This window comes from Oncorhynchus kisutch, unplaced genomic scaffold (genome assembly GCF_002021735.2).
Source record: "Oncorhynchus kisutch isolate 150728-3 unplaced genomic scaffold, Okis_V2 Okis01b-Okis20b_hom, whole genome shotgun sequence".
Taxonomy (NCBI): Eukaryota; Metazoa; Chordata; class Actinopteri; order Salmoniformes; family Salmonidae; genus Oncorhynchus; species Oncorhynchus kisutch.
In genome coordinates, this window is record NW_022261978.1 from 4,267,584 (window position 1) to 4,290,161 (window position 22,578).

Genomic DNA, 22,578 nt, shown 5'->3' on the forward strand with positions numbered 1-22,578 from the left:
AACATCCCTAAAATTGGCATAGGTGTCATTTTTGTTTAATATTCAGGGGGGTTATCATGTACAGTCTTAAACAGGTATTGTTCAGCGGCTTTATAAGGGGCCTTAACCAACCCAAACCGTGAGAAACAGTAACAGGTTGACCTGACACATGGTCACTTACTCAACCCAGGGCATGCACCCTTCTACATGACATAGGGTCATAAATCATTACATAGGGTCATAAATCAGGCTTGGGTCATCAATCATTAACGGCCTGTCAAAGGGACCCTTACTCACCCCATAGCCCCCACCTAACCAGGCTTGTCTATCAGGCTTGGGTCATCAATCATTAACGGCCTGTCAAATGGACCCTTACTCACCCCATAGCCCCCACCTAACCAGGCTTGCCTGACCAGAAGACATGCACACGTCATCACTACATAGGGTTCACATAGAGTTCACATAGGGTCATCAATCAAAATTTTGACCCGTGACATCTACTTTATTCTCTCTTACACCTCCAGAGAGCTGCTCTGTTTACTGGACCCAATCACATTCCTTAAAATGTACCCCAGGATGAACACCACTGCCTCAATACTCAAAGACAAAAGGCTCCAGAAAGGGGTTCTAATGAAACACTTTATTTCCAGATCCATAGTTTTACTTCAGCACTTGAAAGACGTCTCAAGGGTTGCAGGTGTGACATCTTCTTCCATCTGTCAAGGAGCAAAGACATTTAATGAATCCTTTAGCAAACTGACCAGCATTTAGATTAAAGGAAGACTGGCTCCCTAAAATCATGTATAGTACACAATTCATCACCAATAACTACAGATTTCAAGTAGCTCACCAGTTTGGAACCCCTACTTGCAAGGGAAGACGTATTCTGTCTCAGCCTGGTCACCTGTAACCACAAGACAGCTTCGTCTCAGTAAATGAAAACAAGTTGACCAAATGTTCCTCAGAAGAGGGGCTAGTAGAGTAACTTACTTGGCTGGTAGTAGTCATAGATCTTGACCACTGCTGGCTTTAGATTCTGTACTGGGAGCTCCTGTATGATGTCCAGGGTGATGCGGAAAGGAAGTGATGTCAGCTGTTGGGAGAAAAACAAACATACGGGTCATTAAATGATCAAAGCAGAAGTTACTGTACATCAAAATATATTATGTTTAAATGAAGCGCCATGTGAATGGTTTTCACCTCACCTCTGTCAAGTACATTAACACATGGTCATCTTTGATATCAACACGAGCCACTTGACTTGAACCCCTCAGCTGTGAAGACAAGTCATTGATATTGCATGAACAAAGAACCGTCATCCTTAAACAAAAGGACACAGATGAGGCAAGACCTCCATGGATAAAGGGCCCAACAACTCACCCTCCCCAAAGAGTCTGGATCTGGAGAAAACCCAGAGAGCATTTTCAAATCCACTATAATCATATTGGTGGTGAGCTCCTTTCCATGATATCTGAGAAAGATGATTGACAACTGATTTTCATAATCAAATGCTTGGATTATTTTAGCCATAAAGACCAGATAAGCATTCTGACTGATCCAAGCCGAGGTACCAACCAGAAGGTCAATAACCTATGCACAGGTATAGCACTAATTCATTTTGGTCAAACCCATTCTGCAGATCACGCTCCAAGATGACACATTTCAAATAATTCATACAAATATGTCCTTCATTCTTACAGAGACTGGAGCTTCAGCGTGACTCTGGGTCTCAAAGACGTCCTGTTGCAGTCCACCTCTGGAGTCACCTGGATACTGAGCGTTGTGCTTCTGGTAGGAGTAGGGACGTTGTAGCGGAGCACCACCTGGGATAGAGAAGAGGAAGTCAGGGAATCCATCCTGTCCGAATACAAACATTTTATGAGCCAGAAGAAACAGCTTCCCTGTAATGTGTATTAAAGTGCATCTTGCGCCACAGGACTGGAGGAGAGATGCGTATTCACTGACCTGCACTGAGGCACAAGCACTGCCCTGCACTTCAACGCTGTACTTCCCTTCTGTGTCCTGCAGCGCCCTCTCCTGGTACAGAAGCTTGTTGTTTTGGTTCACATGGAAGAGGCACCGGTCCCCACTGGGAGACCTTACCGTCACTGTGCTGGCTCCTCCTCTACTGAACACCCTGGTGGAGTAGAGAGCCAGGGCCTGGAGGGCCACCACCGTGTCCTAGACATGCACACCACAGGACAATCAGTTCAAAATGAAAAGAGACAGTTTTGAAGGGTTGATTATTTTCCTCACATTGAACAGTTGCTCTATCAGTGGAAGGGAGCCTCACCAGGTTGGACATGAAGAACACATGCCCTGTGGTCTGATACGAGTCAATGTTTGTACTAGTGCCCCATTTCAGACCACTGGTGTTTAGGAAGTATACCTGGGTGGAAGAGAAGCCTCCGTAGGCGTTCTGCTGCCTCACCAGCCACCTGACGATGCGGGAGGCGTAGCCCAGGTCAGAGGTAGACCGAGAAGAGGCACTGAGGGACGCCAGCAGAACGTACGAGCTGATCTCCACCTCCAGGGAGGGTGAGGTCTCCGAGGAGGACTGGGACCAGTGCAGGAGACCCCCTGAGGGTTGAGGAGCACACACACACAAGAATAAGGACTAGCTTATTCATCCTAATACAGACTACACAATACAAAGTTCTGACCTCCCCAATTCATTTCCAAAACTATTTTAGGGTATTTTTTTTCCCTTAACAATAATTTAAAGTTACTATTGTATTGGGCCCATCTGGAGTGCCAGATGGTTTGCACTTTTAGGAGTACTCCATTATCCAGGCATGCTCAATCAAGGCAAGACAGCGCTACCAGGATATAGCTCACCCTCTTGAAATGAGATGGTGTCGAGGTGCTGCAGAAGCCGGGCCCGTGTCTCCACGTCACCTGCCAGGGTGAAGGTGTAGGCCAGCAGAGCAGTAGCGTAGGTGTTGGACAAATCACTGGTGGAGTTCTTCAGGCAAGACAAGCTGTGGTCCACAACAGGATCCTAGAGCACAGAATGACAGCAGCACATTAAAAGCCAGCCTGGTCCCAGATCAGTTTGGACTGGGTTCCATTCAACTTGCTGTTCTGGGGCCTCAGGCAGTTCAAATTGTTGATTAGGGAACACTTTCTGCTGAGGAACGGGATTGTTTGTAAAGGGCATAATTTGTGTATATGCAGAGGTCCCCTGCTAAAAATAAACACCAACAGATCTGGGACCAGACTACAGCACATTTCCTTTCTCACTTTACAGTAGCAACATACCTTAAGGGAACATTTTGACAGTCGCCATATGGTTAGTGAGAAAGTCCATATTGCAAATATACGGTCCCTTACTAGACGTCCGAAAACGTTTGTAAAATTCACGGACGGAGTCGGGCCGTGCGGCAGGGCCGGATCTACCGGGAAGTCAAACGAACTCAGACATTCGGTTTCCGTTTGATAAAATAATCAAATTTGTCATTATTCCGCTGTCCCGGTAAATCCCACAAGAGGGCATAAGCAATCATATTGCAAATGTACAAAACATCACGAATCACAACGTGGCCTTCTCCTAAACGGAAATGATTTCAAAGCCGAAACTTGGTGAGCGTAGGTTTGGCATAATGGGCAGTTGGCCCCGAACAAGATGGCGTCTAGGCCTCAACGGTTCTTGAGTTATGGCCATTTTTCTGGGAAAAAAGGTCCAAAATTAAAATGAGCAAGTCAAGTCAAGGAGCCTCTGGTGTAAATAAAAAAAAGAACCAGCCATTTATCTATCGTAATTTAAGAGAAATCGTACAATGTCAAATTGGTGATGTTTTTTTTTTTTTAAACAGTTACAGATCCAGTTGCAGGGTGTTCATACGAATCTTTTTAAAGTGTGCTGCGGAGCTCTGCGAGATTTGTGATTTTCTGAAATAACACTCACTAAACCCTCCGTAAATAACTCAGTTAAAACTCAGGATTCTGTAAAGGCATACCCCAATCAGGATATGAGTTTATTTATAGCTTCCTGTGCCAACCGGAAGTGCCTTAAATGGTGTCATATTGGCTGTTTCCAAGGGTTAGAAAGGTCAGATCTTTTCAAAACTTCATATGTGTGATTAGGCAACCCCCATGAACTGTAAATCAGTCATTTTTCCCATAACATTTCAAAGAAAAACTAAATCACACACAGCTTGGCAGGAGGGACCCATTGGGGTGCAAAGAGACAGACAGTGCCTGTATTAGTTAACCTTGTTGGAACTTTTAAAGAACCGTCAGACCTAGAGTTCCGAAACCTGTTCTAGACCGCAGGTCGATAGAGCCACGTAACTCACCACGCACTAGAAGGTTCTCGGACCGAGAAACAGCCTCGTACATTTGCAATGACTTCAATTCATTTTGACCATCACGAAAATGACAACATTTAGAAATGTCCCAGAGTCGCAAGACTAGGTGCATTGCGACCGCCTCGGCCCATATAGACGGACCCCAACGTTTTTGTCCGATAGCTCATTCAAGGACCCCGTAGCAAGGCATGGAAAACAGTGGATTTTCAGCACCAATTAGGGTCTTGCTCGGGCACCAAATGACCTTGGGATTCTGAGTTGCCTCAGCTAGGACCCGCAGCTGGAACGTAACTACGTTTTTATTATGGTTTGAAGAGAAGGCGTTGTGAATTTTGGGCCAGCTCTGTAGTATGTGATAGTTGGCTACTAAACGATTTGGAAAAAGTGGGTTTGGTGTCAGAATGATATCTAATTGACTGATGGACAGTGACTTGCTGGTGACTACTGTCCATTTGCAATATGTTTAAACAGTGAGGTACCAGAATCACTGCCCAGCCATCAATTTTGCATTCCTGCAGGATTTTTATAGCATGACAAATTCGTGATGGTAAATGCCCATTGAACCATATTGCAAATGCACAGTGAATTTGCAAAAGTGAGAAAACATAAACCAATAATGAAATCAACACAACGAGCGATCAATGCCCGGCCATCCTGTGTTCATCAGGCCAGTCAATTTGGCATTTCTGCAGGATTTTGGAGCATGTCAAATTAAGACATTTGGCCCCCAAAAAAAAGTTACTTTTGACTTCCTATGAAATCACATTGCAAATGGACAAAACATATGCACAAGTAAAAATAACAAATGACTAAAGTATGTTGATGAAGTCCTTATACATGTGTAATTGACACAAATCAAAATAATTTCGAAAAACGATCCAGAAAGCACTTTTTTTGCATTTTTTTTTCACTTTTTCAAAATGTTGCTTTTTGATGTTGACTTGTTGCATTTGCAATATGAAAAACCACAGTGGATTTTCAAAGTGTTACACCTGGCATTTGCCATATGGCATTTGCAATCAACTTTGAACGAAACGACGCCGAATTGAGCGGTATTGGACACCGTGTATATGGTTTGTCCAGTGCCAATAACTTCCCATTCATTTTTGTCCATTTCAGGGGGGTGTTCCCTTCCATATCTAAGCCCATTCTTTGTCATTTCATAGGCTACTAGCAGAGAAATTACTTCACTACGTCGTAGAAGCTGTAAATGACAGTTGATGTAAGACAGATTTCATACAGGAGGCTGAATGAGTTGCCTGTAATGACGGTGTGAGAAATGGTTCCACGGAGTGAAGCTACTTACCGTCACGGACATGTTGAGCTCCAGCATTGAAGCAGTGATGTAAGCCGTCAGTGTGACTTCATCCGTCACTCCACCCTAGAAAACAATGTCAAGACACCAACTGTATCTAGCCTGTTGAAATCAAACTACGGCCGGTCTGACGAAACAGACAACCAGTTTATTAGCAATATAAATACCTTCATTCGGTTGTTCAAGAGCTTCCCTAAAGTTCTGAAACAGCCATGTTGGCCTTGTTGACGGTCCAACCAAGTCTTGGATTGCTCCATCGTTGCCGGGTCAACATAGATGAAAGACTGGGCTTTGCCGAAGGATCTCAAGACAAAAGCAGTCAGCCTGAAGAAAGAAGTGGATTCATTTAAAAGCCCTGACATAATATCGTCAAGCTCCAAGTCATGACATCACACGTCAGCTGTCCTATCCATCGTCTCCATGCCAGAGATGCCATTTGATTGGTCAATACGTCATTGAAACTACCAGTAGGTGAAAAACAAGCCAAGTACTCACCAGGTGTTCCCCAAGCCTTGTCCAAACGTGCTGTACGCACCATCGGCATTCTTGTAGTTCAGCTGCCTTTGGTAACCTGCCGGTGGGTTTTTATCATCAACGGTGACCAAGCGCTTGTTCTATTCCCAGAGTTGTGCCCCAAACGGCTCCCTATATATCCACATCAGGGCTCTCCAACCCTGTTCATGGAGAGCTACTCTCCAACCAAGTTGTAATTAACCCCATTCAACCAGCTAATTATTAGAAGGGGAGCGAGATTAGGGTTGGAGTGAAAACCTACATACAGGACAGTAACAAGGTCGGAGAGTCCTGCCCTATGTAAGGAATAGGGTGCTATGAGACAGTGTCAATATTCTACCATCAAATGACTTCAGTAGAAAACCATGTGTTGGGTCAGTGATATCATCTGTTATGCAGCTCCGCCGTTACCATGACAGCAGGGTACACCGTGGAGAAACACTTTAAAATAGAAAACAAAATTCTCTAATTGGACAAATCCAGCCCGGTTTGTGGATTTGGCATCTAATCAAGACAGATTTTAAGGGACTCTCCTACCACTAGTGAGGAACTTGGTGGCCTTTTCTAGGATGGCTGGCGTGAGCTGCTCTGTGTTCCTCAGGTACTCCAGGATGTAGATATTGGGGGAGAGCAGGGCCATATTCTGCTCCCCACACCCATACGGCATCTGCAACAGTCCATCCAGGTTGTTGAGGGCCCGACCCAGGATGTCCCCTACAGAGAAAAAAGGGACTTCTGTTACAGCAAACAGCAGCATCGTCACTTCCCACCACTACACAATGGTTTATTTTACCCAGAACTGAGAGGGAAATCCTAGCAGAGCCATCCACCACATTCTGGGGAAGTTGCAGTTCCACCTCCTCCGTCAGAGCTTCTCCTGTGGACACAAAGAGGAGCTGAATGAAGATGATCACGTCAACCACCGTGAACATTCAACGTTGATTCATTACTGACCAGTAGGACACAGCAACCAGTTGTAGGTGTGGCTCTTCTCTGTTCCCTCAGCCTGGAGGAGGAGAGGGATTCATTTCAGAGGCAGTATCTGTGCTACCTAACGTTAGTTCTCCCACAGCAGTACACTACATACCTTCACCAGCAGGCTCCGTGTGACTGTGTCAACGCGTCCTCTCTCCGGTACGTTCACAACCCCATTGTCACACGCAGTCTGGGACCGGACAGCCTCCGCACTAACAGACACGTTCAAAACCCCTACACACAGTACAGCGCAGGTTACACAACATCCAATACGGTGACAGTACACAACTCAGGTTGACATGCATTCTGCCGTTTGAACAGATGAAGACTAACCCAGGACAGAGGGGGCCATTGTCCAACTGAAGGTCTTTCGTCCATTGGCACACAAGCACGAGGAGTCCTGGACATCACGCAAGGGTGTGAGAGTGTAGTCCGAGGAAAGAGCTGGAGTCACAGAAACCTGCCAAAGAGGAACACGGCGTAAGATAACAATACAACTCAAGAAACCATCCTGGTGCAGTGTCGTACCATGATGCACTTGGAGAGGTAGTTAAACACAGTGGCCTTCAGCTCAAAGTGCTCTCCCCGGATGACTGAGTAGGGCAGGGTGAGCTCCAGGAAGAAGGGCTGGAAGACCGTGAGCTCCACCAGAGGAGCCAGACCGAAGCCACTGGGGGCCAGGCAGAAGACCTCAGTCTCCCAGGTGGTGATGGTGTCTGGGACTGTCAGGGGGACATCTAAAGATCCAGACTCCCTGGAATACAGAGGTCAGAGTTCAAACAGAAATCCACCACGTGTGTCTCATTTCAACACAGTTTGTTGTTACAAATGCATTTAAGCTTTATCTAACCAGGGACACCCATTGAGGTCAAAGGGTCTTTCCTAAGAGAAAGCTGGCCTACAGAGGTTCAGGTTCCTAATCTACACCACTACTGTTTGGATACGAGGCAAGAGCTAAGAGGGCTTTCACCAGAGGTCGGCCTCACTCTGCAGAGCACTTACCCAACTTCCACAAGGTCCCAAATCCATGTCTCAGGGAAGAATGTACGGACCGTCTGTATGGGTGGCGGAGGTGGAGCGGCAAGTCCACCAGCCACAGCCATTTCAAGTCTAGGACCCGCTGATCCAGGCCTAGCCGATCCAGGCCTAGCCATTAGGCTGTAAGCTACTACCAACACAAAACATGGCCATTAGTGTCAAGTTAAAAATAGACTGAATGCTGCTGGGCTCAGTGAGTGCATGCAGTGTTTAGACCAGGCTTTGTTATTCTAGCAAAAGGTCATCCATAACCCAAGATTCATTAGACTTGGCAATGAGAATAAGGGTTGGTAAGGACATCTCACCATAGGAGCGATAGTACTGGTTCCCCTGGTAACTGAGGCAGGAAGGTACTCTTATATCCAGGTTAGTCGCTAGCTTCAATCCCAGTGTCTAGAAATAGCAGAACCAATTTAGTAATAAAAGTCAGTTTGTCATTCTATTAAGTTTAACACATTGTAACAGTACGGTGACTGATTCTTCCCAGAAAGAAGAAAAAGAGGCTTCAAGTTGAGAAAACAGGGCAGAAATATTTACCTGAAAAACTGCATAAGGATCATTTGTCTGCTCAGACGGTCCATATGGGTGTGGTATTATGGATCTCCTTGGTCGAACGCGTAAACATGCTACTGGATCTTCAAGCTCGTAGGGAATATAGGTCATTTCCTTGACCGGTAACAAATCAAATATCTGGAAAGGGACAACAGGGAGGTGTGAAATTACCTTGTTCATTGGGGACCAAACAGAACAGACTGAAACGACTACTTTTTGTTGTCCATTGCTAAACGTTCAACAAGGAGGTGCTTTCCAGTTACTGAGAGGCAATAGAAAGTGGGCCTCAAGCCAGAGAATGAGTCCCATCACATTTGATAAAAGCTCCCTACAGTGAACAGATCCACTCCATGTCTGCTGTAGTCACTGGTTGTATTCCCAGCACCACCAAAACAGTAGGTATGGTGGTACCACTTGTTCACTTCAGTGAGCCGTGTTACCTTGTCAGCATCCAGCCTCTTCCCTGGCTCCATGATGCCAACACTCTGGTCAACAGCACTGAGGCCACAGAGGGAACCGGGCCGGGCCGAGAGATGCAGGGTGTTCTCCTCCCCTGGGACAGCGTTGGAGGGAGAGAACTCCACCAACACCTGGCAGACACAGATCCCATTACTCCAGGTATGATACAGTCTGCATGGAAATACTGGACACCTTTCATAAAAGGACAACAATGTTTGTGATGTACAGTCACTGGGGATATGCCAGACTCCTCCACACACACACACACACCTTGTTCCTGAAGCATTTCTCAGTGGGGAAGTTCATGCTGTGGGCGATGACAGTCTCACTGGGTAGCATACTGTACACCAGGAGCTGAACCACCGGCGCCATCTCTGGGACCACTGCCAACGTCAAGGTGACGTCACCCTCAGCTACTGCAACGCAAGAGCAGGTCACTCATTAAGCACCTTCCAGAACGTTCAGAATCACTTCATGAAATTCACTCACCAGGACTGTCCTGCTGCACAGTAACATTGATGTGTCCATGCTGAACTATGACCCCTCTGGACAAGGCCTGGAGGGAAAGGAAACAGTTCTCAGCAAGAGTGGAAACGTTGCAACCTGGACTCACGGGGTTGACGTAACACGGTTAACAAATCCAGGACTCCAATTAGTATGATACGTTAGCACCTATTCATTTGTGGATGCCCATCATCCATTTTATATAGGTTATGAATTTGATAAATGTATTATTTATAGATTACGAATTCCAATTTGTAACATGAGCTAGGTTGGGTTACAGTGGTTGATTAGGAGTATTGGTGTAGTTTAGGAACATCCTTCCTTTGAAAGTGTGGCTCGGGCCTGAAATGATCCTGGTCAAAAGGAGTGCAAATAGGAAATATGGTGCTGTTTGAGAGGCACCATGGGTTTGCAGGTTGTTCCTGGTTCTACTCACCAGGTAGAGGACAGCCACAGAGCCCTTTGGGACAGTCTCCCCTACGATGGCATAGCGGATGGTGATCGACACCGCCTGCCCACACGCCAGTGGTTTCTCCACCTTCTGAATAGCCAGGGAGCTGGACGGTTTAATGTCAGGGGCAGCGGGCTGGATCAGCGAGAGTAGGTGTTGCCCTCTGTTGAAATAGGGGACCCTGTATCCTGGGTACTCCACTTGTGGGGTGTCGCTCACCTGGAAAGGAACAAAAGGAATAGTAACTAAAGGCCCAATCCTAAATCAACCCCTTGAGCCCGTCCTATATACAGTGGGGATCTGAGAGGATGACAGGAAGCAATATGGTAACAGATCCACCTTACTTCCACCTAGCCTGTTAAGGTCATGACCTCTGGGCATCGTTTCCCCAACAGTCCTGGGGACCCCAAGCGGTGCACGTTTTGGTTCCCCCGTCACAGGAATGTCATAATTCCTATCTCTGTTTAAGAATTTCTAAGATTCTTATTTGTATAAAATAGACAGGGACCAGTCTCCTCAAAATTAGATGATAGTATTTATTCTCGGAGCTCGCTGCCATGAAACCACAAACAGTTTATATACTAAATATGACGCCATAGGTTATAAAATGTCTTTCCTCCTATGACCAGGACAGAACAGGTTCAAAAGTTTATTCCAACCCACTAGCTCACTCACTCCAGACACACACTTATCCAGATTAACTTCTGGAATCTTCACCTTCATCCATCACTATTTAGAAGACTTTTCCATTATCTGGAACTCTCTATCTTATCTAAACATCCCAGAGCTAAGTTGAGTCGGTTCAACCATAGGTTAACGACCCTTTTTGCTTGCTTAAAAAGCCACAATCCTTCCTTATGAATTGACATTATTAATCAGATATAATAAAGAGTATAAGTTTAATTAGTTATAGTTCTATTTAAAATGTAGATATTGTTTAGTCCCAGACACTGGCATCGAGTATAAAGTCTCTCAAACCTAGAAGGAATCATACTTACTACGAGGTTAATATTCTCTTTGGGCAGACTGGTTGTGTTGACGGAGAACCTGGCAATACCACGACTGTCCGTGGTTAGGTTCTGTAGTCGTAGATATGAGGACCAGCCTTTCTCCTCGAACAGGTAGACTAACATGTCAGAGATGGGTGTGTTGTTATATCGAACAGCATTTATCTGAAGAAAAAGGGGGGTGTTGTATGAATGAAGTGACACCACATACTGGTAGTTCAGGAAGCAGGACAAACCAAGCATACACAATGCAACAGGAACACCATTTGGACTTACCTTGCCTTCGATAATTGATCCATGCTCATAGATTTGGGGCGTGTCAACAAATGTGAATTCTCCAATCACATAGGAGAGCTCTACATTTTTTTCCTCAGACAGTGTAATACCTGTCAAATGAAAACAAATATGGTTTTATTTCACAATACAGAAACTGAATTGCAGTGCAGCTTCCACAGAATATTAAAACAGCATTACATAAAACCCTGCTGCAGCACCAACGGTCAAAAAGCTCTTTCTTACAAAACCTTGAGCCAACGCAGAGTAACCCAAACTCAGTTCTGGGGACCCCCCCTGGGTGCACCTTGTAGTTTCTTGCCCTGGCACTCCAGCTGATTCAAATCAAAACTACATTATGAGATGGTTATTTCAGTCAGCTGTGTAGCGCTCGGGCAAAAACCAAAACATGAACCCAGGGGGAACCCCAGGACAGTTAGGCAATAGTTACGTCGCCATCAGCTGAAGTGAAATGAAGGGTTTGTCTTGAGTCAACAACATGATGCATCTCATAATGATTGTGATGAGGACTTGCCTGTCCCCTCCTCCTGTACTTCTGCATGGACACTAAACACGTCTCCCAGCAATTTCTCTCCTGCATTCTTTGTGAAAAGTGCCATGTTGAAGACACAAGAAGCACAGCCAGTATGGTCCATCTAGGAAAAGCAAGCAGAACCACACATAAAAACAGATTTAAATCCCATTCAAAATGTAATAGGTTGGTAAAAACAGCACTACTCGTTTTAGGAAAGCATACAGACCTCTATTGACTCTTTGTGGCATGGAGGTGTGTAATCAGGAACTCCTTGTGGATTTCGCTCATCAATTGTTATTGGTATCACTGCATTGTCCACCAAAGGTCGGCACAACTTGACCCCTGCTTTACCAGGTACAGGCTGCCCATACGTGTATCTGATTTCAATTCACAACAAGACAAGTGTCAATTTCCTACATCCAGTTACCATATTAAAAACATAAGACCTAAAGGCTTCAAGTCAGGCGTTTAACACGGTCAATGAATCTGGACCTGTATTCATAGAGCCTCAGAACGGGATCAGTTTTAACTATAGATCATAATGAACAAGGTCACATGTCAGGCTGGGACCTGATCCTAGAACTGCCATCCTAATTTGAGATGCTTTATGACCGAAGAACCAGCTGTTCATGTGATTGCCACTAACAAATCTCAGGGATCCTAGCAGCAGTAGCACTATAGGTCTTCAATTAGCATGGGTCATTAATGCAGACCACATGCATATTTAAATAAGTGTATTATGTCAAATGAAGCTACAGTACTAGCAGAGGCTGCTGCCTACAGACTTGACATCATTGGAATACTAGTCACTAATAATGCTTACATACCTTGCATTACTCATCTCATATGTTTATAGTGTATTCTATACCTCTGACATTGATCATCTATCGCTGCACCCGCAACATGAACCAATAAAATGTTATTTACTTGTATTTTCAAATCCTTCATTTGAAACGTGAAAGTAAATGTAATACTTCTAATAGTAGTTGAACCCAGGTCTGCCTTCACGTAATGAGATAATTAATGACATGTAGTGGAGTTAGACATCACCTTGTAACTACAGTACATTGCAAATCACCAATAGTGTTTACTCACTCTGCACACACTTTCACTTCATACTCTTCTTGAACAACGCTGATCTTGTCAGTGAGGTTCATTTTGATCTCAAACTTGGGCAAAACTACAGATAAAAAGAACAGCAGTCAACTCCAGAACGTTCCAGGATTGTGATGCATTGATGCAACATTACCGAGCATGAAAGAGAAACTCAACCTACCATACTGTTCTACCTTGAAGTTGTGGTAGATTTTCTCTTCACCAATCCACACTACAATGGTATAGGATCCTACAGGTGCTTCAGAGTTCAGGGGGTGAGAAAGCTGCAGAATGTTGCCACTGGATGTAGTGTTGACCCACTGTCCAATCCGGTTGTGATTAACATCCTGTTGGTTCATAGGAAGGGGCATGTTCAGCAGGACACAACGTTGTGGAAAGTTCACAACGGTATACAGGACAAGGAGTCAGTTCTATCTGCAACATTCATCTACCGAAGAGGGCCCAGATTACACACAACGCTGATTGGAAGTATTTAGCCATCTTCTACAGTAGGTGGATATGAGGACCTAGCTAGCAGGGGGAGTCATAATGCTGCAGTCTTTACACGGACAGTCAACATAAAGTTACACCAACAAGGATCTTACCTCAAGTTCCACAATGTTGTACTGTGAAGGGCAAAGACAAGAGATGGGCGTCATGTTTCATTAAGAACTCCAATGCCAAAACGGAGCATAGCTGTCTACAGCTACTAGACAGGTGATTGGCTTGGTCACTTAACGTAAACATCACATGTAACATTTGCAATTCAATCTCAGGAAAAGATGATCCCATACATTCCAATCTGACCTATACGAATGGAAGCCTCATGTCATGGCTGTACATAATACCAGACTGCTATGTCCATCACAGTATTGTGACACTTCTGCATCTTGGATTGAAATAGTAGAGACTGAACTAAAATACTATTGTCAATCGTATATTTTCAACTCACCAGCTGATTGACGGGGCTAAAATGGGTATCCAAGGTGACGACTCTAAAAAGCACTGTAAACAGCCAACGACAAGACGACAAACACAATGAGAATATTAGAAGCATAATTCCAAGGATTCCCAGAAATACTGGTTGAGGATTTCCAGCCTGATTCCAGTGTACATATCCTGAGTGAACCCAGGGGGATTTACTGCATCTGCACCACATTCCTGAACAACGAGGCTCTTCAGATGTCTACCGTTTCCCTCTACAATCCTCATAAGCCACGCATGACGTTAGAACATAGTGGACGGGACCAGACTGGGGAAGAGCATTGCCAGCAATGATGGTGTTCTTTTCTACACAATTATTGCCTGATGCATTTCAAACAATACTTCATTGTAATACTGTTATAGCCTCAAATAAACAAAGGGAGCACGGTGGGGTCGTGGATAACTGTTGATGTCAAAATGGGGTCAGGGGCCCAAAAAGGTCAAAGCCCCGGAGTAAACCATTACAGAACATGCCAACACCTAATTGGCCTGTTTCTTAGCAACCAGACTAAACATTACCCGTTTGTCCTGGGTTGTAGATTGGTTTGTCCGTTTGGATGAACGTCACGGGGCTGTAGGGTTTGATCATGACCCTTCTCTCCTCTGTTGATAGGAATGTTTCTCCTCGAACCTCCACCTTAAAGTTCTGCACTTTGTCGCTATTCACACGAGGGGCCTGTCAGGGACGGAAACAGGGCAACGCCGGTGAACAAACGGACCGATAACATAGGACATTCAAATGTGGTGCCGTGTGGCCCAGTTGGTAAGAGCGTGCCACTAGCCACTTCAAGGTAGAGCGTTTAACTCCTGCAGGGATCCCATTATGCATTCAGCCTACTGTAAGTTACAGACAGTGGGGCAAAGAAGTATTTCTAGTCAGCCACCAATTGTGCAAGTTCTCCCACTTAAAAAGGAGAGGCCTGTAATTTTCATCATAGGTACACTTCAACTATGACAGACAAAATGAGAATTTATTTTCTCCAGAAAAATCACATTGTAGGATTTGTAATTGTTTGAACTTGTTATCAGTATAAAAAAAGACACCTGTCCACAACCTCAAAAAGTCACACTCCAAACTCCACTATGGCCAAGACCAAAGAGCTGTCAAAGGACACCAGAAACAAAATTGTAGACCTGCACCAGGCTGGGAAGACTGAATCTGCAATAGGTAAGTAGCTTGGTTTGAAGAAATCAACTGTGGGAGCAATTATTAGGAAATGGAAGACATACAAGACCACTGATAATCTCCCTCGATCTGGGGCTCCATGCAAGATCTCACTAGAGAGCATTTGGATGATCCAGAAGAAGAGAATGTCATATGGTCAGATGAAACCAAAATATAACTTTTTGGTAAAAACTCAACTCGTCATGTTTGGAGGACAAAGAATGCTGAGTTGCATCCAAACCTACTGTGAAGCATGGGGGTGGAAACATCATGCGTTGGGGCTGTTTTTCTGCAAAGGGACCAGGACGACTGATCCGTGTAAAGGAAAGAATGAATGAGGCCATGCATCGTGAAAAACCTCCTTCCATCAGCAAGGGCATTGAGGATGAAACGTGGCTGGGTCTTTCAGCATGACAATGATCCCAAACACACCGCCCGGGCAACGAAGGAGTGGCTTCGTAAGAAGCATTTCAAGGTCCTGGAGTGGCCTAGCCAGTCTCCAGATCTCAACCCCATAGAAAATCTTGAGGGAGTTGGAAGTCCGTGTTGCCCAGCAACAGCCCCAAAACATCACTGCTCTAGAGGAGATCTGCATGGAGGAATGGGCCAAAATACCAGCAACAGTGTGTGAAAACCTTGTCAAATGTTTTCTGTAAGTCTTCACCTCTGTCATTGCCAACAAAGGGTATATAACAAAGTATTGAGATAAATAAACTTTTGTTATTGACCAAATACTTTCCACCATCATTTGCAAATAAATTCATTAAAAATCCTACAATGTGATTTTCTTTCCTTATTTTGTTTGTCATAGTTGAAGTGTACCTATGATGAAAATTACAGGCCTCTCCTTTTTAAGTGGCTGACTGTATATAACTTGTCTCAATAGTATATACTAGCATTCAATCAAAACCTGGTACAAATTGGAAGAAAAGTTCTGGTAGGCCACCACTGACATTTCCCATAAAATAAGCTGGCATTGCACAAAGAACCTAAGCGATGCATCAAAGCTGAGCAGTACAGTCCACTCTTAATGGAATGGTTCTGGAAGTCCACCAGTGCTGGGCTGACCTGAAACTGGAAACAGCGGTGAAACTCTTGGTCAGAACTCTGGTGGAGAAGTCTCTTGTTCTGCCCGTCGGCCATCAGAGATACGGTCATGACCAGGGTCTCGTTGGGCTGCAGAAGGCTGGCACAAAGCTTGGCCTCTGAGCCTGCCTGGATCACTGCAGGAACGGCTACCATGTAAACCCTACAGAGAACACACCCGGCAACAGGAAAATCAGTACATCTCTAAACCCAAAGCCAGTTGAAATATACAAGAGGGGATAAAGATCTGCAGAAAGGGTAGGTGAAAAATTGCTCTCAAAAGTCTGATCACTAAATTCTAACTGCAGATGGACTTACGGTCTTGGAGTCTCTTGACAGACACAAAGCCAGTGAATGCAGGCAAAGAGTATCCATCTCCAAACCTGAAGCCCAGGAAGAACCATGACTAAAGGAGAAAAATAAAATCACCAAGTCTGTTATGACCCAGTATTCCTACTGCACAGTATACAGGTTGTGTCTAGATGGGATCCAGATTGCCAATTGACTTCACCTATAAGGTTAGAGCTTCCACAGCAGGTTAGGAGATATAGGTTAAGGGTTGGCTAATAAAATACAATTGAATTTAAAATGCTTTCCTGGGCACTGCAAACCATGCACTCCATTTCAGAAGCATCTACCCACTGACATACCACCAGACAGGGAGAAGCTTCCCCAAACAGGTCTCAGACCATTTTGTACGCATATATATTACATTTGTATTCGTGGATGTACATCCATTTCATATGATGTTAAAAATAGACATCTTACAAATTCCAATGTGTTGTGGCCAACATGAACTAGGTAGCTAACATTATCTAGGCTAAACATTAGGAGTAAAGGTGGTTAGCATGTTGGCTAACCTTCACCCTTTTAGCTAACTAGTTCCAAAGTAGATGAAGTTGCTTATTACCCAAATAGTTATACGGCAGTTTTACTACACCCACCCCTCCACCCTTTTGGTTATTGTAGCTGTCAGTCTTCTGTAAAAATACCAAACTTTACATTTCATACAGATTTCAGCCTGTCAGATTTACAGTTACTATGTTACATATAGTCCATGAGACCAGGCTGCAGACACAGGTCGGTAAAAAAGGCTCAATTGCATGTAGGTTAGTGTTTTACTTCTAAACCGAGTTACAATATATCGGGCTAGAAACTGGGCGCCAAACACAGATTGCAAAAGTGTAACGTGCACTAGGAGACAGTATTATGTTGCTAAACCCTTTTGGATTGCATTTGGTATAGCCTGTAAAAGACCAGATGCAAGTAACATTTAAAAACTATTGTTTTGGGTATATGATTGCAACACAAGTTCCTAGAACACCTGTGCACTAGGCATACTCACCGCAGCGGGTTGTCAGTCGAAAGTAAACATCCCCCGTCGGTCATGTCCCTATAAATATCCTTAGTTCCGGACTTTTTCCCCTTCTAATTACTAAGCGCTCGCACCTGCTGGATATTCAGGGAGTTCGATTAGACTGAACGGCCATTTCAAATGCTCGATCATATTGTCAACAAGGCAGCATGTTGATTACCTCAACTAACCTGTGGACTCGGTACCGGTGCCCCCTGTATATAGCCTCGTTATTGTTATTCTTATTGTGTTACTGTTTATTTGAGTCTACTTGGTCAATATTTTCCTCTTCTTGAACTGCACTGTTGGTTAAGGGCTTGTAAGTAAGCATTTCACGGAAAAGTCTACACTTGTTGTATTCGGCGCATGTGACAAATACAATTTGATTTGATTTGACCTACATCGCTTTGTTTTGAGCTGGCTTTGAAAGGGGCACCTGGCTCATGCTCCAGAGGCATCCCGGACACTCCTTCCACCGGGGTAACGCAGGACAGATAATTGAATCCCCTCCTATCACAGCCATTAAACTCTGTAACTGTTTTAAAGTCACCATTGGCCTCATGGTAAAATCCCTGAGCAGTTTCCTTCCTCTCTGGCAACTGAGTTGGGAAGGACGCCTGTATCGACACACCATCCAAAGTGTAATTAATAACTTCATGTTGAAAGAGATATTCAATATCGGCTTTTTATTTTTACCCATCTACCAACTCATCTGCTCTACTTTGTGAGACATTGGAAAAGCTTCCTCGTTTTTGTGGTTGAATCTGTGTTTGAAATTCACTGCTCGACTGAGGGACCTTACAGATAATTCCATGTGTGTTGTACAGAGATGAGGTAGTCGTTACTGCACATGATGATGATGAGGTAGTCGTTACTGTCTTCTTTCCTACCCCCCCTCCAGACCAAGGTGAAGTACCTGAAGCAGACGTCAGTGATGCTCCAGAGGGAGTTTAGAGGGAACATCCTGTCACGAGAATTATGTTCTCTATGTTCATAAACCCAATTCAATGAAGTCCTCAGCCTGAAGCCCAGAATTTGTAAGAAACTGGTTGAAATGAATCAGACGGAGGCCCAGCTACGATAGTCAGAAAGTTTATTGACGAGAGCGCCGGTCTGTTGTACAAAACAATACATTTTATACTGGCTTCTCACTCACACACATTCACACTAACATTAGCACACAATGTTCTCCTACCCAGCCGACAAAGTTTAGGGGAATCCGTGACTTACTCCCCATCCTCCCTCAAGATAGGGAGACCCTGGGAAGTACCCTCAGTGGCCCCGGCCAAGGTCGGCACCGAATCTTGCTCAGTCTGTTGTCGTGGAAATGTTCCTCTATTTACCAAATCATGAGCGCAAACCACACACACAAGTCAGAGTTTGATAACTAAGTCCATCTTTAATTATATGAGCTCTATCACAACCCTGTGACTCTCAGATCAATTCAGTGTCTTATCAATGAATTCTCTGAGAGCCCCCTTACACATTGCAACTGAGATCCTTTAATAGCAAAGAACACACATAGTCAGACAGCATAGACATAATAAATCGTTCAGCTTTGTGTCCTTACTCAAACCCTAGAACCATAAACCAATCCTCCATATCAACAGGCATATATCAAATTGTCATTTAGATACAACCAATTCTAAATACAACCAATCTTGGACAAGCTTACGGGGAGCATAGAATGATTCCAGACACTCCCCAATGGGAAAAGTAGGGAGTGACTGGCACACAGACACAGTGGAGCAAAAGATATGTTTACACATGATGACACCTTGACCTCTCCCCTCTCTGCGGCCCATGCAACTTAGTCTTGACGTAGAACAGATACTGCAACCCTGCCACAGTATTATACTAAAATAACATTCTTGATGAGAAGTAACTTACAAACATATGATGAATATAAAACATCTTACCTATGTTACCAACCAATTCTGATTATCCCAACACTGTTTGTAAGATACTATAATAGACATAACCTACACACACGGATGTATACAGTATATCACAAAAGTGAGTACACCCCTCACATTTTTGTAAATATTTGAGTATATCTTTTCATGTGACAACACTGAAGAAATGACACTTTGCTACAATGTAAAGGAGTGAGTGTACAGCTTGTATAACAGTGTACATTTGCTGTCCCCTCAAAATAACTCAACACACAGCCATTAATGTCTAAACAGTGACAACAAAAGTGAGTGGGCCCAAAGTGTCAATATTTTGTGTGGCCACCATCACCATCAGTACTCACTTAGTGGTACCACACACACACCATTAGAATAATCTCATGATTCTAATCAATTTCATACAATCATATGGTTTCAGGGTGGAATATTCTAATCATTGACATGATCAAATAAATCCCATTATCACATCCCTAACACAGTGGAGGACCTGGTACGACTACCTGGAGTAGGGCCCAAGATGGCTCCCCTGGCACCAGGTCTCTGGCATAGGTAGGTATGGCTCATTTAGGACTACAAATCACATATTCTAGTCTGCATGTTGTGATGTGGTCTGATCAGGTGCAGAGGGGTAGTTCTATTGGATTATATAGTGGGCGTCTTGTCACGGGATACTTTCATTCTACTTTTTGTTTTTATTGTGTGTGTGGCTGTGTGTACACACACACACACACACACACCGTATCTCCAACCGGAGAGACACGCAAGGCCCTGGAAGACTGGTTACCAAGGTGACACCACCACTTCCTCTGACCCATCAGGTCACTCGTTAACCAGTGTAATGACGTTGCCCTCTTTGGGTACAGAGAGCACCATCCCCCTCTCTGCTCCTTCAACCAGGCTACTGTGGTCAGCGAGGTCGTAAATTCCTAGAGAAGACCCTGCCTCATGGCCACACAGTATAGAGACAGAGGGAAGTTTCATAGAGAACAAAGGAATTTCTTCCACCTCACAGAACTTGAGGTCCGAACAACATTTATGTTCCGGAGAAAGTATAAAAGATCGGTGAAGAATCCAGCGTCGAACTGGTCCGTTTGTTACATTTCGGTGAAGCTCATGGGAGACGGTGCGGCCACATTACCATAACGCTGTTTATGTAATAGCCTCAGATATGAGGTTTACATCTAATTGTTGTATAAGATGAATGAGTGAGGATGATACTGTTTGTAAAATTGTGTAATATGATTTTGGACTTTTTAATGAAGGAAACTCCCAATTCCCTTTTGAGTTGAACTAAATCAGAGGACCGCCCATGAGCCCAGTTCGGGTCAGGCCCTTTTCTGCAATTCCGAATAAAACCCCAATCTTGAGAATTCCTCAATAGACCATGTTTTTCTCCATTACGAGAGGACAAAGGTTGCAGACCATTGCTGAATCTTTTAACCATACCACGTGGTTAAACTCTTAGACTATCGATACCGACAGAATAAGAACAAGTCTTTGATATTAATTACTAGTCTGCAGCTAGGAATTTGGTATCATTGAACGCAAAGAACGACAACCGCCGAAACATCCATTCTACAACATGAATGAATGTCGCTCTGAACTATCCCCTCTAATCACGACCGACAATTCTACAAAAGAAACAAACTTTTCAACAGCTATCAAGACGACACACTGAGCGTAAATATATATAGATTGTAATTGTCCCCTTCGCGTTCAATGATATCGAATGAGTGAGCATTCATGTGCAAAGGATTAGTATTTCGATTATTATAATTATCAACTCTGTGGTGACATACAAACCATTTTGTAGAATTCACAGAAATGCATAAACAAACTAAATTAATAAATTTAAGACAAATCGATGTATGGATAACATAGTGAAGACTGGGTTCGTGCAGATAACCAACAATTTACGACATTTGGAATGAGACTAACGTGAGGTAAATAATTCATTCATTCGAAGACTAATTGATCAGATATAAAATATCCGAAAAGTTTAGGAAATTATAACTTTGTAATCTGAATATTTTCCTTGGTTCCCCCGACTGCCTAGTTAGTTTCATGATTAATCAGTTTAGTCGCTTAATACTAATTACGGAGAATCTTTGATAAAAAACTAAGTCTTCAATTTTATGACAAAGACACGACACCGGTCACTGACCAATCAGATCCCTTACAGCAGGAAAGAAACATTTTGCCTTCTGTCCGACATGATTTTGATGAAGACGGCGATTGATGATCTTCCTCTCTTCCCAGACACAGGGATCTATGGAGTGAGATCAACTGGTTGCTGGTGGGGTTTGGTCAACAGGTGTGTCTACCTGTCAATCCTCACAGCACAGCTGCCCCGCCACCCATCAAGCCTCCCCAGCCAAGAAGCCTAAAGTTGGGTCCCCTCGCTCACCACTCCAGGGTCAAGCTGGAGCCTGATTTGGGGTTACCACCCCCCTCCTCCTCCTCCTCAGCCCCACCGGTCAAAGAGGAACCTCTGTCTACGACCCTCTCCCCTCCTCTGCTGCCCAGAAAGAGGAAGTCCAAGCCACAACCTTCGACATGATACGACAGAAGGGGGTAGAATCCCTTTAGAGATGTAGGGACCTTGTTCTAATTCTCTCCTTGCCACTTCCCTTGACTGATTTGAAATGAGCGGTACTAGAAATAGGGTGGTAACTCCTACTAGCCCAGTGGTATTAACTTCTTTAGCGGGGACACCATTTTTGGACCAAATTTCTGTGGACCCCATTTATTTTGATGAGAAATTCTCACAACACCAAAGCTAATAAACCAATAAATGTTCAATCAAAATTCTCAAATGATCTCAAACAATAACCGCCACTAATGTTTTGTTCCCAAAGAACCAGGGCTTCATGTCACAGACTGAGGAACAAAAGAGATGAGAACCCAAAGTTGCATACACTTTTGTACAGTTGGCGACCCTGATTAACAGCACAGATGGAAACTACACCTCCAGAGAGCTGCTCTGTTTACTGGACCCAATCACATTCCTTAAAATGTACCCCAGGATGAACACCACTGCCTCAATACTCAAAGACAAAAGGCTCCAGAA

General features: G+C 44.1%; 1 protein-coding gene and 1 pseudogene across 5 annotated transcripts in view; both read right to left on the reverse strand.

The window, feature by feature from the left end:
* LOC109878905 (tuberin-like) overlaps nt 1-780 on the reverse strand; it is a 71,820-nt pseudogene extending 71,040 nt beyond the window's left edge. The window contains exon 1 of the transcript XR_004206488.1: nt 741-780. The product of XR_004206488.1 is annotated as a tuberin-like (transcript). The remainder of the gene's footprint in view (nt 1-740) is intronic.
* On the reverse strand, nt 601-17,797 carry LOC116358982 (alpha-2-macroglobulin-like). 4 transcript variants are annotated; one of them, XM_031811527.1, is made up of 37 exons: nt 17,587-17,797; nt 16,560-16,647; nt 16,224-16,404; nt 14,510-14,666; nt 13,959-14,011; nt 13,612-13,632; nt 13,188-13,353; nt 13,007-13,091; nt 12,138-12,288; nt 11,912-12,032; nt 11,380-11,489; nt 11,095-11,268; nt 10,082-10,315; nt 9,631-9,697; nt 9,412-9,554; nt 9,123-9,272; nt 8,668-8,820; nt 8,436-8,523; nt 8,095-8,257; nt 7,621-7,846; nt 7,426-7,552; nt 7,205-7,326; nt 7,072-7,123; nt 6,911-6,994; nt 6,655-6,831; nt 6,100-6,175; nt 5,772-5,928; nt 5,596-5,670; nt 2,818-2,980; nt 2,369-2,559; nt 1,945-2,160; nt 1,678-1,802; nt 1,360-1,450; nt 1,185-1,253; nt 970-1,072; nt 830-883; nt 601-695 (listed from the first exon to the last, which is right to left on the reverse strand). In XM_031811527.1, exons 2-36 carry the CDS (start codon nt 16,643-16,645, stop codon nt 843-845), a joined length of 4,398 nt encoding a protein of 1,465 aa, XP_031667387.1. In that variant the 5' UTR covers nt 16,646-16,647; nt 17,587-17,797; the 3' UTR covers nt 601-695; nt 830-842. The 4 variants fall into 4 exon arrangements, with proteins under 4 accessions (XP_031667387.1, XP_031667385.1, XP_031667384.1 ...); XM_031811525.1 differs by having other exon boundaries at nt 8,095-8,260; XM_031811524.1 differs by having other exon boundaries at nt 9,412-9,557.
* Nucleotides 17,798-22,578: the final 4,781 nt, after the last annotated feature.

What these genes read in the sequence shown, in the direction of transcription:
- LOC116358982 (XM_031811523.1), bottom strand. Translation starts at nt 16,645, where the DNA reads ATGGTTCTTCCTGGGCTTCAGGTTTGGAGATGGATACTCTTTGCCTGC. An exon ending in AGTACAGGAGGAGGGGACAG is followed by an intron (nt 11,490 to 11,911) that starts GCAAGTCCTCAT and finishes TTCATTTGACAG; the next exon opens with GTATTACACTGTCTGAGGAA. An exon ending in AGCTCAACATGTCCGTGACG is followed by an intron (nt 2,981 to 5,595) that starts GTAAGTAGCTTC and finishes TCTGTGCTCTAG; the next exon opens with GATCCTGTTGTGGACCACAG.